The sequence below is a fragment of the Dromiciops gliroides genome, chromosome 4 (assembly GCF_019393635.1).
Source record: "Dromiciops gliroides isolate mDroGli1 chromosome 4, mDroGli1.pri, whole genome shotgun sequence".
Classification (NCBI taxonomy): domain Eukaryota; kingdom Metazoa; phylum Chordata; class Mammalia; order Microbiotheria; family Microbiotheriidae; genus Dromiciops; species Dromiciops gliroides.
The window spans coordinates 10,617,915-10,634,276 of NC_057864.1; the positions used below are offsets into that span (position 1 = coordinate 10,617,915).

At 48.3% G+C, this 16,362-nt stretch overlaps 1 protein-coding gene across 1 annotated transcript in view; it reads left to right on the top strand.

Annotated features, from left to right (window-relative positions):
• The window catches only part of WLS (Wnt ligand secretion mediator), a 129,938-nt gene that overhangs the window by 80,093 nt on the left and 33,483 nt on the right, over positions 1 to 16,362 (top strand). Inside the window, exons 3-5 of the mRNA XM_043999425.1 lie at positions 6,018 to 6,142; positions 15,204 to 15,365; positions 16,089 to 16,225. Coding sequence (XP_043855360.1) covers positions 6,018 to 6,142; positions 15,204 to 15,365; positions 16,089 to 16,225 — 424 coding nt within the window. The remainder of the gene's footprint in view (positions 1 to 6,017; positions 6,143 to 15,203; positions 15,366 to 16,088; positions 16,226 to 16,362) is intronic.

A 16,362-nucleotide genomic window follows, 5' to 3' on the forward strand; every position in this document is an offset into this window, starting at 1 on the left:
ACCTGCAAGTAACAAGCACTGTATGAGTGGGAGCCGGTTGCCATCTTGGTCTCCCTGGTGGATGTTTTCAAGGTCTCTTCCAACTTAAAAAAAATTGATCATTCCTTTTGAGTGGTAAGTGTGCATTGGTGGTCGGTCAGCATGCATGTAGTATGTGCTTCCTCTATGCCAAACATCAGCTGCTGCTGTTCAGGTGTTTTGGGCCATGTCCGACTCTTTGTGGCCCCATTTGGGGTCTTCTTGGCAAAGACACTGGAGGGGTTTGGCCATTTCCTTCTCCAGCTCATTTGACACATGAGGAAACCTGGGCAAACGGGGTGAAGTGACTTGCCCAGGGTCACACAGCTAGGAAGTGTCTGAGGCTGGATTTGAACTCATGAAGATTAGTCTTCTAGACGCCAAGCTGGTGGCCCTAAGCATCAGCTACCATGACAAAAGTCAGAGTTCCTAACCTCAGGGAGTTTACACTCCTTGTCTTCAGGAGAGGATCTGGGTGGGGGAAGGGTCTGCTGTGAATGTGTTCAGATGCTAGAGGCATAAAGATGACTGAACAAAATGAACAGGGAAGGGAAGCAGTCTGGTTGCAGGACAACTCCCTGGATTTGTTTTACTGGTAATTGGGTGACTCAGCCACATTCTGGAATCATCTGCCAAGTGAACGAGCAAGGGGGGGGGGTAGCCTTGGGAGGCCCTTCTGTCTCCTGCAGGGTCCTGAGCAGCCAGTGCCTCCTGTGCCCACACCAAGTGGCCACCACCCCGCCCCCATCTCCCCCACTCTGGCTCTTGGCACACCTACTTCTCCTGTCTCCTTGACCATCCTGGAAGCGCCAGAGAGCAGAGACCTCATTGTATGTTGTCTAGCACAATGGCTTTCTCTTGAGCACTCTGTGTTAAATGCACAGATCAAGCTGTGGTTCGGAGGGGGCACAGTGTGCCTGCTTTGGATGACAGACCACCCGGATGTGGCATCAGAGACCCTGGGTGGGACCCAGCCCTGCTACCTGTGACCCGTGAGACCTTGGACGTCCTGGGACATCTCTGTGCTGTGTTCCTCGTCTGTGGAGTGAAAGGGTTGTCCAAGAGAGCCCTTACGGCCCCTCTCAGTCTCAGTCCCATCAGCCCCTCGGTCCCCCCCACACACACACCTCAGCCCCCTCCTCTGATCCAAGGACACTGACCTCGAACAAGTCCCTCCGTCTCCATACTACGGACGTCTGTACCAGCCTTGCCCCCTGCCTGGAGTGCTCCCCCTCCTTACCTCTGCCTCCTGCTTCTCTCAAGCCTCAGCCCAAATCCTATCTTCTATAGGAAGTCTTTCTGATCCCCTCAGTGCTTGCACCTTCCTTCCACCGATTCCTTCCCATTTATCCTGCATGTGGCATGTTGGTTCCTACTTGCCTGTTGTTTCCCCATTAGACTATGAGCTCCTTGAGAGTGGACACTTTTTGGCCCCTCTTTGTATCCCCAGTTCTTAGCACAATGTCTGGCATACAGTAGGTGCTCGATAAATGCTTGTTGCTTGCTGGACATTCCTTTTTTCTTGAGGTTTCTCTTTATCAGACTTTGGCATGTTCTAAGTCTTCTCTAGTCCCCCTGACACCCCTGACTGTCCCACTTCTTCTTGGGGGCCCAGTTGTCCCCTTCCTCTTCCTAGTTAATTGTTGAGCCTCAGCATCCCTGAAGACATCTCACTTTCTCTTAGCACTGGTCCAGGTCCAGATGGCCAGCCCAGGCTCAGACTATGGAGGCTGGACTTCCTGCCCCCTGGTGGTAGGACAGAGCCACTCCTGAAATCAATCTTTGGATTTGTTGGTCGGTTCCCTCCCTGCTTCTGGAGAAGCCCCAGTTATATCCCTGGGTCCTGCTGGATGCTTCTCGGGATGCTTTCTCTGGAAGCGCTGGGAGCAAGGTTACCCCAGACTCTGACTCACTTTCCCTGCAGGGGTTCTCCACTTAGTAACCATTTTTCCTGTGACCTCTAAAATGCCCCAAGAGGAATCATTCATTCAGGGAACAACCAAAGCCCCAGTTCTGCTTGTTTGAAGTTCCTTGGGGAGATCACATCTTGATGGCAGGACCCAATGTTCACCTTGGACAAAACCTTCTTCACGTTCAGCAGTGCCCACCCCCCCTTCATTTTCCTCATGAGCAGACTGAACCCAAAGCCCTTTTGTCTTTAGTAATAATAAGTGTTTATAAACACATATGCTACAATACATTAATATGTTGAAGATTATCATGCATATATTATAAACAATTCTATATCGTAGCCTATATTAATGTGATATATAATAGATATAATAATATATTGATATGTTAAAACATTATACTATACCATGATATAAATAAATGTAAAATACTGCAAATAGCACTTTAGGATTTGCAAAGCACTTTATCCATTATATCACTTGCTCCTCACAGAAGCCCTGTGAGGTGTTCAGTCAATAAGCATCTGGGGGAAGGAGTGTGAGCAAGCATTTATATAGCACCTATTGTGTGCTGGGACTGTGCTGAGCACATCACCCATATTATCTCATTTGTTTCTCACCACAACCCTTAATAGGTAAGTCCTATTAAAATCCTTATTTTACAGTTAAGGAAACTGAGGCAGAACAAGTGAAGGGACCTGCCCAAGGTCACACAACTAGGAAGTATCTGAGGTTAGATTTGAACTTCCTGGTCTCAGGCCCAGCACTTTATCCACTGCACCATCCAGCTATCTCTTATCATTCTTCCCATTTAATGCATGATAAAATTAAGACAAGTTAGATGACTTCCCCAGGCTCATAGAGCTAGTAAGTACTTGGGCAGAATTTGAACCCAGGGCCTTTGAGTCCAAGTCAGCATTCTATATGGTCCACTTGCTGGCTACCCACAAGAGGAGTATTCTGTCACAGAGGGTACTCAGCTTCAAATGAGATAGTGAAGCTAGGGTTAGGGATAAGGGCTGCACCCTCTCAGATGGGGCATCGGTGCCTTCTCTTTAACTTCATCTTCTAGAGTCACCTAGAGCATGGAGAGGTTCAGTAGGGTCACACAGAAAGAATGTGTCCCTGGGGGGACTTGAACTCAGCTCTTCCTGGTTCTGAGGCCAGCTCTCTATTGGCTCTGCTCTGCTGCCCCCAAAGGTCAGCTCTTGTGGATGAAATCAGGACCATGGACAGCTTCTGTGCCAGCACCATGCTAGCTGCTTGGGACACAGACAAAATGGTGGTCACACCACTCCAAGAGCTTCCATCTGACAACAATATGGAGGATGGAGTGGAGCAGGAGAGGGGAGAGGGGACATTTCTATTACCAGGCTCAGGGCAAGAGTCCAGGCCAGAAGTACCGAAGGCCTGGGTCCAGAGAAGGGGACTTTGTGAGGAAGCTCTTTGAGGTCAAAGACTGTTTAGCCTTTGTTTTTTGCATTCCTGGCACTCAAAGAAAGTACCCTGCACACCACAGGGGCATAATAAGTGCTTATTGGTGGCAGAAGATGACAGTTTGGAGAGATTGTGTGGACATTGACTGGATTGGTTTGAATGTGTGGTTTCAAAGAGGGAAAGAGAAGAATGAAGACTGAAGCACCACCGTATGCTACCTACTGTGCTGGGGATGCCGAGACAGAGGTGACATTGTCCCTGTCCTCACAGAGCTTCCTTTCTACCAGGAGGACTCCAATATTAACAACCTGGGTTACTGAGAGGATGGAAATTTGGAGGGGAGAGATGGTGATCATTTCTGGGGCACAAGGAGTTGCGGTGATTAGTGATCATTAATGTTGACACACATTAAATAAATAGTAAATGAATAACAAATAAAATTTATTAAACCCCAAAACTAAAGTTAATCAACATAATAACCATACTGTTACTATTACGCCTGTTCAAGAAAAGATTTTCTACATGCTTGGTACTAGGGCATGAACTCAAATCCACAGGGCAATATCTTAGGGTCAAAGATTCTGAGCTGGAAGAGACTGTCCAGTCCAATGCCCTTACTTTACAGATGAGGAAACTAAGACCCATCAAAGTAAAGTGACTTGTCTAAGATCACCAAGGTAGTTATTATCAAAGGTGTTTTGAACTCAGGTCCTTTGACTGCAGTGCACTTTCCACAGTGCCATGTTCATGTGTCACTTAAGGGACACTTCCAGGATCTGTGAGGAGCTTATTCCATGAAGCTCATGACCTTTGTCACAGGTTCCTTTTTCAGGATCCCCTGGGCCCTTCCTAGACTAGATTGAAGGCTCCCTCCTTGAAGGCCCAGACCACATCTTCCTTTATCTTTGTCTCCTCCTCAGTGTCTCTTGACAAGAGGCAACAGCAACATTGGTCCAGCTGACTTGGCCACAGGGAAGGACGTTGCTATTCGAGTCCGCATCCCCAACATCCCTTTGGGGAACCTGTCGGGACTCATCCAGGCGGCTCCCCAGACCGCTGCCTGTCTTTGAACTGGGCCAGCTGAGTACAAAACCAGGCCGAATGGGGAGGCTGAGCGGCTCTGAACTAAGGACTTTCTGGGCATTTCATGGGGATTATGTAACAAGGGCCCCTTTGAATCCTTTGGGATTTAATTTTCTGAAGGATATTTGCGGAAGCATTTCCCATCCTTCAAAGACTTTGATAAAATAAATGAGACAGGTCGATGATGAGGGGGTGGGGTGTACAGCCTGCATGGGGGCGGGGTGGTTCCTTGAGAATGCCTCCACAAGCCTTTAAGATCAGGGTCCGGTGTGTAAGAGAATAAAACCACTTCTAGAAGTTCCATCAGGCAGGCAGGAAACTTTATTAAGCAGGTACTAGAGATGAGCAGAAACACAATTCCTGCCCTCAAGGTGCTTGTAGCCTAACAGAGAAGATGGTATGCAAATGACTGCACCTTAGAAGAGGTAAACAGAGAAAGTGGACCCTGACCCAGCCTCACACCTGGAACAGAGGAGGCACAGAAGGCAGCTCCAGGAAGGCTCTTCCTTTTGGCCAGGATGTGCATGGGAGGTGCCAAAGGGCAGATTTTTGTTGGGGAGGAGGGAGTTCATCAGTGAGGGATGTGGTGTGTGAAGTTTGCACAGTGATTCAATTCTGGCCAACTCTGAGACAAAGAAGGTGCTGATCTCATTGGGAGAGGGAGACCCCTACACCAAGAGAATGCCATTCTGAGGCAAAAGACAGACATACCTAGCTATCTCTATATGTCTATGATGTTTTCCCTTGATGCAAGGGATACAAAGACAATGGAATTCAACCAGCATTTATTACATACTTATTATGCATCAAGAATGCCAACCAGAAGTAAATAGTCCCTGCCTTTAAGGGGTTTCCATTCTGGGGGGAAGAATTACACAACACCTGACATTTCTATATCACTTTACGGGCATTCTGGTGTTTGTGCCTCACAACTAGCTTGTGAAGTAGGTATTGTCATCCCCATTTTACAGATGAGGAAACTGAGGCTGAGAGTAGCTAAATGTCTTGCCCGTGGTCACCCACCTATTAAGTGTCAGAGGCAGGAGTTTTTGAACCCAGATTTCTCTCCTCCAGGCACTTCTCTCAGTCTCTCTCTCTGTTTCCTCCCTCTGTCTCCTCTCTGTCTCCTCTCTGTCTCCTCTTGGTCTAGGTCTCGGTCTAGGTCTCAGTCTCTCTCTTAGTCTGACTCTCGGTCTCTCTCTATCCCTCCCTTCCTCCCTCCCTCTTTCCCCCTTTCTCTCAACTACACCAGGCTGCCACTCAGATAATTTACACACAAATACATGTGAGAAATTCTGAAGACCTTGGGTATTAACAAGTGGGAGCCTGAGGCAGGGAAGGCTGATCTGACTAGAAGGTTCAGACATTCCGAGAATTCCTAGAGTTGTGAATATCCCGTTTCCTCCTCCTCTCTTGGTTCCCCAGTGGCCACAGTCAGATTCTTTAACTGCTTGGGTGGCTTTTTGTTTCCCAGGTGCTCAGCACAGTACCCAGCACATAGTAGGCACTTAATAATGTTTATTTAATCGAATTAAATGATTAAACTAGTTTTTGTTTTTGTTTTTGCAGAAGAGAATGCAGAAGTCTCCCTGGATGTCTCTTTGGCTTATCGGGATGATCAGTTCACTGAATGGACGGAAATGACCCATGAGAGGGTGCCCCGGAAACTGAAATGTACCTTCACCTCCCCCAAGGTAGGGGGGGAGGGGAAGCCAGGGTGGGGCTGGATCTTTCTCAATCCCAGACATAGGGAAGAATTTTCTTGTTTGGGACATGGAAGTGTGACCTAGGGAGCCTGTTCAGCAGAACTAGACTTGGTTTCAAGCAACCACTCAGTCAGTAGCATTTGTTAAATGTTTACTATGTTATAGATTGTGCTACGTTTAGGTGGAAGTTTTAGTTGTTAGGTCCAACTCATGACCCCATGTGGGGTTTTCTTGGCAGAGATACTAGAGGGCTTTGCCATTTCCTTCCCCAGCTCATTTTACAGGTGAGGAAACTGAGGCAGCGTGAAGTGACTTGCCCAGGGTCACCCAGCTAATAAATGGCGGAGGTCAGCTTTGAACCCAGGTTTTCCTGATTCCAGGCCCACTGTTATACCCACTGCACCACTCCTTAGGTGGAAGGCCTGAGTTCAAATCCTGGCTCAGATCCTTAATCATCAAGCATTTATTAGTCACTTCACCATGTGCTAGGCCCTGTGCTAAGCCCTGAAGAGAGAAAGAAAAAGCAAACCCAGCCTGCCCTTGGGGAGCTCACACCCCATGGAGGAGAAGGGGAGTAGGGTCCTTGGCCCATGAGAGATCACAGAGGGATCTTGTGGGACCGGCAGCTGGGTGGGCGACGTTCACCTCCAAGCCCCTTAGTGGCTCTCAGGCCAATGGTTCTGGGCCCTCTCTGACTCCAGAACTCATAGACAAAGGGACCAGGAGAAAACAGAAGTCTGGAGCCTGAAAACCTGCATCCTAACTCCTCCAAGTTCAAAGTCCCAGGCTCATTGCCTGCTCTACTCCTCTGGTCCCTAGAAGAAAGCATGTTAGACTAGATGGTGCTTGCTTCTTTCTGCCCTGAAAGTTATCACAGATATCAGAGTGGGCAAGTCTGTTAAAGTCCTTTGCACGTGGTGAGTGCTTAAAAGTCTCGCTTGCTCTCTGTCTGTCTCTGTTTCTGTCTCTGACTCTTGCTCTATGGTAGGATTTGAACTCAAGTCTTCCTGATTCCAAGTCCAGCACTCTAACCACTGAACCATACCCCTCCTCTTGGGGCCACCAAGCCAACTGTTAAGTTTTCCTGACAGCCTTTTAAACTGAGCTCTCTGACTCCCAGTCACTGTTGGGGGGCATGGTGGCCTTCCTTCTGGGCCTGCAGCCTTTCCACTGGGGAGTTCTTTAGGTACAGGAAGGCAGGTGTCGTCCTCCTCTTCACTACACGCCCCCACCCCCCCACACACACACGCACGCACGCACACACACACACACACACACACACACACACACACATGCACACACACCCTCTCTCCCTTTGTCTTCCCCAGGCCCCAGCCTCCTTTCTTCTGGGGCCGTTGCCTCCCTCCCATTCTCAAGGCAGCTTTGCCCCTCACTGGCACCCCCAGTTCTCCACGGGGTACCCTGGGGAGGTAGGCTGGGTCAGAGGCAGCCAGACTGGCCCCTCGCTCACTCCAGCCTCCAGCCTCGTAGACCCCCAGGTCTCTCTGACTCTCTTGCCTGCTGTACTGCACCCTGGGCCAGGGGCAGGGGCTCCATTCAGTGAGTCCCACAAACATTTTCTGTCTTGATGGACTCGCTTTGCTGTTGTGTGGCCTTTCTTTCCTGCTATTTTGCCCCCATCCCTGGTAGTGCCCCACATAATAAAGAGTAAACTGAGCCAAAAGAAACCTGACCCCCTGCACCCCCAGGAAGCCAAGATGGGGGCGGGGGGGGCATCTTCTGTGTTTCTGTTTTGGAGCCTTGCTGTCTGGATTTTGTGGCATTCTGCTTGGACTGTTCCTACTGTCTGTCACCCATTGTGTGTTTTCCATCAAACCTTCATCAAACACCTCATGAGCACAAGGCACTGGGTTGGAGTTTCATTTGTTTTCTCATTTCTAGGACTTAACCGGGGCTTTGGGGGCGGGGATTTCCTGGCAAGGAAACTCCCTCTACCAGCGCCAACTCACACCTCCTCTGGGGACACCGAGAGACTGAGGGTCTTACCTTGGGCCACCAGCCAGTGTACTTGCCAGCAGAGGACTTGAACCCAGGTCTTGTTGGCTGCTTCTCAGGCACTAGGGAGACAGAAGCAAAATGGTGCCTGCACTTGTGGAGGTGGGGATGTAGCACGGACAGAGGCCCCTGCGTCAGAGGAACATAATCATAGAGTTGGGAGGGAACACTCAGTCCAACCCTTTCACTTTACAGATGAGGAAATTGCAGCAGACAGGATTAAGTGACTTCTGCAGGGTCACACAGCTAGGGAGCATCTGAAACTGGTTGGGCAGAAAGATCCCTCTGTGCCTCTCTCTACACATCCCTTCTGTGTCCTAGCTTTGTGGGGAGAAAAGAGGGTGGTCTGGGGAGCCTCAGGACTCATCAGCTTCTTGATCTGGAACTGGAACAGACCCCAGTGGGTCTAGACCAGCCCTTTCACTTTATAGACCAGAAAACCAAGGCAAAGTGAGGTGCAGGAATTTGCCTGTGGTCACACAGGTGGTCAGGAACAGAGCCAAGATTCAGACTCCAGTCTGAAGGAAGGAAAATAGCTGAGAGGAAATGGGAGCTTTGGGTGAGGGAGGAAACTGGAGCCCAGGCTCAGGGTTTAGGCAAGGGAGGGAGAAAATCATCCCTAAGATTACAAGGGAAGAGCCAGGTAGACAGAGAGGAGAGGGGAGGGGGGGGTCTTCCATCTGGAGATGGGCACAGGTGCTCACAACAGACCCCATGAGCCTCTACTTCTGCTAGTTAAGCTGAAGGGGCATGAGGTCTTTAAAAAATTATCATTTAAAGTGATAAGAATAGAATAACAATTTGGGCACATGATTTAAAAAAGATTGTCTCGTTTCCACAGTGTATTTGTGGAGGGCTGGTGGGGGGAGCTAGGAATGGAGCTAACGAAAGGTGTTTGGCACAACTGCAGCCCAAGACTGCTCCTTAATTATCTGCTTCTTAATTATCTGTGGGGTCTGTGGCTCCCTCAGTGAAGCCTTCAGACGTTGAAAGGTGTGAAAAAAATGACTCACTGAATCTGTCCCCCCTGACAGCAATTTAAATTTAGTCCTGGGTGTCAGAGCTGACTTCAGAGCTGGGGGCCCTGGTGGAAGGGACCCGCCAAGGAAAGACTCAAAGTCTCTGCCACCTGCTGTAGTTTGTCCTAATTAGCTGCTCCATCAGGAGGCTGGGGGAGCGTTCCTTTCCAAATCTGTTAGCGACTCACTTTGGCAAAGTCTAGGTTCTGCTTGGAAATCTCCGCTGGATGGTGTAAATGTTCTTGTGCGCCCTATTGGCCGAGCAGATGGCCAAAGGGGCTGCACCTTTGACTGCAGTGGTTTGGAGAAGTCCCCAGTGAGTCACCTCCCTGGGCCTGTGCAGGTCCCCACCTTCTTTGAGATGTAGAGGCCTTAGGGGTCTTACCCTAGGATTGGCGAATCTCATAGAAATATATTTTGGTGACTGCATTTCAGTATGATTTCTTTCCTTTGTAATGCTATGTATTTTGTTGTATGCCTTTAAAACCATTACTCTGAGAAAAAGTCCATGGGCTTCATTGAACTCTCAAAGGATCTAAGACATACAGAAGAGTAAAGACCCCAAGGATGGTTGGCCAAAGCAGGCAGCCCCAACACTCCCAAGTGTGCAATTGGGAAAATTTAACCAAATCAATAAGAATACAGTAAAATGTAGATAACAGTACATTTTAAAACTAAGTCAATAAGAGGCCCCTAGGGATCTCTATGGATGGACCAGTGGCCCTTGTTCTATTGAAGTGACATTACTTGACTGAAGCAGGACTTGAACTCAGGGATTGATGGTTTTCAGCCCAGTGCTCATACCATTATTCCATGATGAGGCACTTTGGCAAAAGAAAGCAACCATCTCTATAGACTTATAAAGCAGTCATCTTATAGACTTGGCCTTAGACCAAGCCCCTCCCCTGCATTCTTGTTGTCTTTTTTGTTTTGTTTGGTTTTTGTATTTTGTAGGGCAGTGGGGGTTAAGTGACTTGCCCAGGGTCACACAGCTAGTAAATATCAAGTGTCTGAGGCCGGATTTGAACTCAGGTCCTCCTGATTCCAGGGCCGGTGCTTTATCCACTGTGCCACCTAGCTGCCCCCTCCCCTGCATTCTTTCTGCTGACTCTGAAGGCTTCACACACAGGACCGATCCTACCCTTCCCCCCCATTGAATCTTCGTGGACCTCTTCCCTCTTAGCTCTCCTCCTAGCCATCTGACAGCTCCTTCCCAATCTTCTTTGTTGGCTCGTCTGCCATTTTTTCATCCCTAACTGTGTGTGCTCTCCAGGACTCTTGTCTTGATCCCCTTCTCTTCTCCCTCTATACTCTTATACTCAGTGTCATCGTTAGCTCTCACGGGTTCAGTAATCATCTCTCTTCGGATTCCAGACTCTATATCCAGCCCCAGTCTTTCCCCTGAGCTTCAGACCTGGATTACCTCACAGACACACACATCATACTGGAAGTCCCAGAGATCTCTCAAACTCACCATGACCAAAACAGAACTCATCTTTGCCCATTTCTATTAAGGCACCACTCGTCTTTCTACTCTAGGGTCATAGCTTCAGTGTTACACTGGGTTCCTCACACTTCCTCACCCCATTCATCCAATTTCTTGCCAAATCTCATGTTTATCTGACTCCTCTCCACTCAGAATCACTGCTTGCTGAGATGATCACAGTGGCCTCCTAACTGGCCCCCCTGCCTCCAGACTGTCCTATCCACTGCTGCCAAAGGGATTTGGTCTAAGGAAAGATCTCCCTGTCATTCCCCTGCTGAGTGAACACTAGTACTCCCTCATGCCCCTAGAATAGAAATTCTTCCATTGATGTGAAAGCCCTTAGCAACTTGACACTTTGTAGCTGTTACCTCAGACAAGTCATTTAACCTATAACTGTCTCAGTTTGTTTCTAAGAATGAGCAGAGTAGCATCTGCCTCAACTAGTTACTGAGCACAATGGATGTTAGATTACAGTGTCTCTGAATTTCATAGACCCTCATCGTCAGATAGTGTAATGAGAATAGGATTAAGAGTCAGTCCACATGGGCTCTAATCTTAACCCTCTTAATAATTAGCTTTGAGATCTTGGACCAACTGCAAAGCCCCTCTGGCCCTTAGTTCATTTGTCCATAAATGAAGGAGTTAGAGCAGATGGTCTCTGGAGCCTCTTTGGCTTCCAAAATGCTGTGATTCTATGATCTTGTCCTTAGCTCATTCTGTGCTCCAGCTACATGAGAATCCATCTCAAAAATTTCCATGCAAAGAGTCCTTTGAGATGATCTAGTCTACCCACATCATTTGACAGATGAGGAAACTGAGGCTTAGAATGAGAGTGACTTGGCCAAGACTACCACACTAGGAAGTAGTGGGCTGTGATTCTCCATGCACCGCCCTTTGTTACGGCCTCTGTCTTGGAGAAGCAAAGTGGTGAAGTGGAGAGAGCCCTGGATTGGAGGCCATGTCTTCTCTGTCACTTCCTGGCTGGGATCTTGGAAAAGCAAATTAACTCATCTGTACTAAGATTTCATCATCTACAAAATGAGGGGGTTGTACCAGGTGATTTCTAACATCCATTTCATGTCTCTGTCCTCCCTCAATAAGTCAACAAGCATTTATTAAGTCCCTACATGTGCCAGATACTCAGTTAATCACAGTGGATACAAAAAAGGGCTTTATGTAGGGAGTGGCGCACGAGCTGGTGAGGCTTCAAAAACCAGGCTTCTCAGGCTCAGGAGAGAAGAGATAAGCATTCCAGGCCCAGAGGCAGTGGATGAATTCTAGGAAATAGGGAGCAGACCAGTTTGGCTCAAAAATAGAACCAGAATATTAGGTAGGAGCCAGATTCCCAATGCGTTTTAAAGGACAAAGTGAGGAGCTTGTGTATTCTTCTAAGGGTAGTTGAGAGCCACCAAAAGTCACTGACCTGGTGTATATCACACCTGGGCTATAGGAATGGCGTAGTCATCTAGGCAAAAGGTGAGGAGGGCCTGAACCAGAGGAGTTGTCCTGTGAGAGGGAATAGGCATGAGATGCTGCAAAGGTAGAATCAGCATGACTTGGACATGGCAGCTGTGAGAGTGATAAGCAGATTCTGAAATTGTGAGCCTGGGTGATCAGAAGAGGGTGGTGTCCTTAACTAAAGTAGGGAAGTTTGGCTACAGGAGGAGTCAGTTTAAGAGAGAATAGATGGAGTTCTGGTTTGGACATGTTGAGTTTGAGATCAAGCCGGTGGAAAAGCCAGGTGAGGATATCCAGAAAAGAGTTGGTGACAGTAGTGACTAAACCGCAAGAGAGGTGAGGGCTGGGTCTATGGATCTGGGTGTCATCTATATACAGATTAGAATGAAACCCACAGGAGCCAATGAGGTCACTGAGGGAAGATAGAGGAATAGCAAAGACCAGGTCAGAGGCTTGGGGGGCACCCATGGTTTGGGAGCAGGTCATGGCTATCCAGCAAAGAAGAGTGGGAAGGAGTAAGTGGAAAGGGAGAGCTGTGTCATAGAAACCCAGGGAAGTTTCCTCCAGGAGGAGAGATGGATCAACAGTGGGCACCATCACATTCCATTAGCTCCTTAATGTGTTCAGCTATTCCCTAGTTGATAGCCCAGTGTTCTTTCAGTAATCCCCCAGGTTCTACCGACCCAGACTTGGGTACCTCTAGAACTTTGGAGAGCCCTTTTCCCTTTTGGCCCTTGACACACATTGCCTCATTCGACCCTCACAACAACTCTGTGAAGTGAGTGCTATTATTATGTCCATTTCACAGGTAGGGAAAGTGAAGCTGAGAAGTTGAATCACATACCCAGAATCATGCAGCTAGTGTCTGGGGTAGGATTCTAACTCCAGTCTTCCTTACTCCAAGTAAAACACTGTACCACTTATAAGAGGAAGAATCTGTCAGGCTTTGAATCTAGCTTTTAAACAAAGGAGTTGTCCCTCCCAAAGAAAATTCCTTGATTAATTCTGAGCTCCCTCTACATAGCATGCTCATGTGCTAGTGTGTACAAACACACACACACACACACACACACACAACTTCAGTCTCAGGCAGAGCACAATTTGTTTTCTGAAAGGAAGCTCTCTGCCTTGTCCTTTCTGTTTCTTGCTCACGTGCACCATCTTGCCCATAGTGTGCTGGGCTAATCGGGCTGGTCAATGAGACCTCAGAGCCCCTCAGACCTAGTGGAGTCCCTCGAAATATCTGGGCTCCCATACAGAAATGTCATTTGTGACTTCCTTACCATCAGAAGTTCTATACTGCTGTATCTCCAGCCCTATCCTCTCATCTGCCCACCCCAGCACACTCTCATTTTCATGACAAGGAGCTAGGCAGCATTTGTGCCTGTGAAGAGAACATTTTGTACTTTCCCATATAGGCCAGAGCCATGAAAGTAACTTTGATCAAGCATCGTGACCATTTTCAGCAGGTAGACACTGTCTAGAAGCTTTAGAGACTGTTGACAGAGATCCCCAAATAACCTTCCTAAGACAGTGTTTGATGTCCCTCCGCTGCTCCAGAGCCTTTAACAGCTCCCTATTACCCTCCAAATAAAATTTCTGTTTTTCAGTCTGGCATTCAGAGCCCTTTAGAGCATGGCTGGGGAGGATATGCAAAGTGCCATCCAGCTCCAACCCAAATTCGGGCTCAGTGTTGAGAAACTTCCCAACCATCAGGACTGTCCCAAAGTGGAGTCACTTGCTCCCTGAGTCCCTGGGTCTCCCCCGCTCTCCCAGAGGTCTTCAGGCAGAGTGGCTTGCTGGATTCATCACTATAGGGATTCCTTGGTGTGGACTCAGTGGAGTCCTTCCAACCAGTCACATTCCGACCGTCTGATTTACTGAGTTTTCATAAAGTACTCACTGTGTGTATCCCGCAGAGAATCACAAAGATTGGCCAAACACCTCCAGTTCATTGTGTTCATCAATGTTTGGCTGAAGAAACTGGGGAGGCTTAGCCAAGTATTTGAAGAGGAATCACTTTAAGAGGGATGAGAGGTGTCCTGTTTGAATTGGGAAAAGTGTGGAGGGGGGGCGTGCTATAAAGAGGCTAATTTGGGCTTGATCAAAGGCAGGATTTCACAGTAACTGAAGCTGTCCAAAATGTCACGGAACCACATTTTTTGGAGGTAGTGAGCTCCTCCTTACTAGGTTACTCTTCAAGCAGAGGGTAGATGACCAATTGTGAGGGTCTAGGTTGGACTAAATGCCCTCAGAGATTCTGTGCCTGTGTGTGCGCTTGTGTGATATTGTAACAATACTAATATGTAGGATTCATCCACCCTCTATTTTCTAGGTTGGTCTGTTGGGGGATGGGATGGGCAAATCTTCTACATGCTTGAGAGCAGAGACTGCCATTTTTCCTCTTTGTTTCCTGGCACACAATAGGCACTTAATAAAAGCTCATTGGATGGACATGGAGCTGGGCAATATGCATTTTCCATATCTTTACCTTTTCCATCTCTTATAATGACCTTGATTTCACTGAGCAGCCTTGTCAGAGCTTTGGGACTCCCCATTATCTCATAATCATGGGCTTATCTAGGGTAGAAGTTGCCAAGACAGATTTAGGCTCATGATCTTGGGGAGAACCTCCTGATGATTTGACCTGCCCCACAGTGGAATGAGCTGCCTCAGGAGGTGATGAGTCCAGAAGACTTCAACAGTCGGTCATAAGCTGGGTGACCAATGGATGGGGGCAATGGGATCACAGGCATAGACCTGGTGGAGGGAATCTCAGAGACCATCTCATCCAACCCCCTCATTTTACAGAGAAGGAAACTTAACCCAGGGAAGCTGTGACCTGCCCAAGATCACATGGGTAGTGAGTGTCAGAGATATGATGTTGTAGAGGGAGAGAGGGAACTATTGTTCAGGTAAGGGTTGGACCCCATGGCCCCTGGGCTCCTGGGAATCTTGTTGTTGCCTCTGGCTGTGACCTGGGGTGAAGCCTTGGGGCAGTAAAGATGTGTAGAGATGCTGGTGTCGTCCTCTTCCACCACAGAGCTCAGCCCCCATACTTTCCCTCCAGACTCCAGAACATGAAGACCGCTATTACGATTGTGATGCTCTCCCTTTACTGGAAATCGGGACTGTGGCGCACAAATACTACCTCTTCAACATCCGGCTGCCGGTGAATGAAAAGAAGAAAATCAATGTTGGCATTGGGGAGATCAAGGACATCCGCCTGGTGGTAAGTGTGAATCAGGAGCCTGTTGTAGGGGTCTCAATGCTGATGGCTCCTCCAAACTTCCCACAAAAAGCCCCGAGTGCGTGATAATTGTTTGCATAGTGTCGGCTGTTTAACATTTCCCACTTGTCTCACTGCTAGCAGCTTCTCAGGGGTAGGCAGCTGCTGGTGCAATGTGTAGAGAACTGAGCCTGGAGTCAGGAAACTTGAGGCATCAGCATCAGGAGACCTGAACTGGCATTTTTCAGGTGACACTTTCTTTTCCTGTGGCACAGAAATAAAACATTGGTCTCTCAAAAAGCAATTTGCTTCCCAAGTTCAGAGAGGAAGAGACCCCTTTAACTCTCCTCCTGTTTTGATAAAGGAGAAGAACCACCCAAATCGTCATCTGGTCAGCTTTCTTGTGTCTTCTGTGTCACTGACTTGCTGTTAGACCTTGGACAGGTCTAACCTCTCTGATCCTCCCTCTCCTTCCCTCTGACTTAGTGTCAGAAAATAACATTTAACCATGAAAGCCTCCAAGTTCATTTGGGCCTTTCCTGCTTCCCCCAGTTTATATTGCACCCCCCCCCATTACCTTGCATTTTGTGTGTATATATCTTCTGTATACTTACCTATATGCTTATTTTCTGTAACTTCCTTGAAGGTGGGGATGGTCTCATTGTTGTCTCTGGCGCCCCAGTGCCCAGAGGAGGCTTAGTAAAGAAACAGGTGATTTCTCCCTAGGGGATCCATCAAAATGGAGGCTTCACCAAGGTGTGGTTTGCCATGAAGACCTTCCTCACGCCCAGCATCTTCATCATCATGGTGTGGTACTGGCGCCGGATCACCATGATGACGCGCCCCCCTGTCCTGCTGGAGAAGTGAGTCGAGATGTTGAAGTCCTCCGGTGTCCGAAGTGGGTCTTGTAGGGATAACAGCCTCCCGCCATCTCTCACCCTCCTGCCTGACCCTTTGCAAACAACTTCCAAGGGATCTGATTGGGGGGATCGAGGGGCGG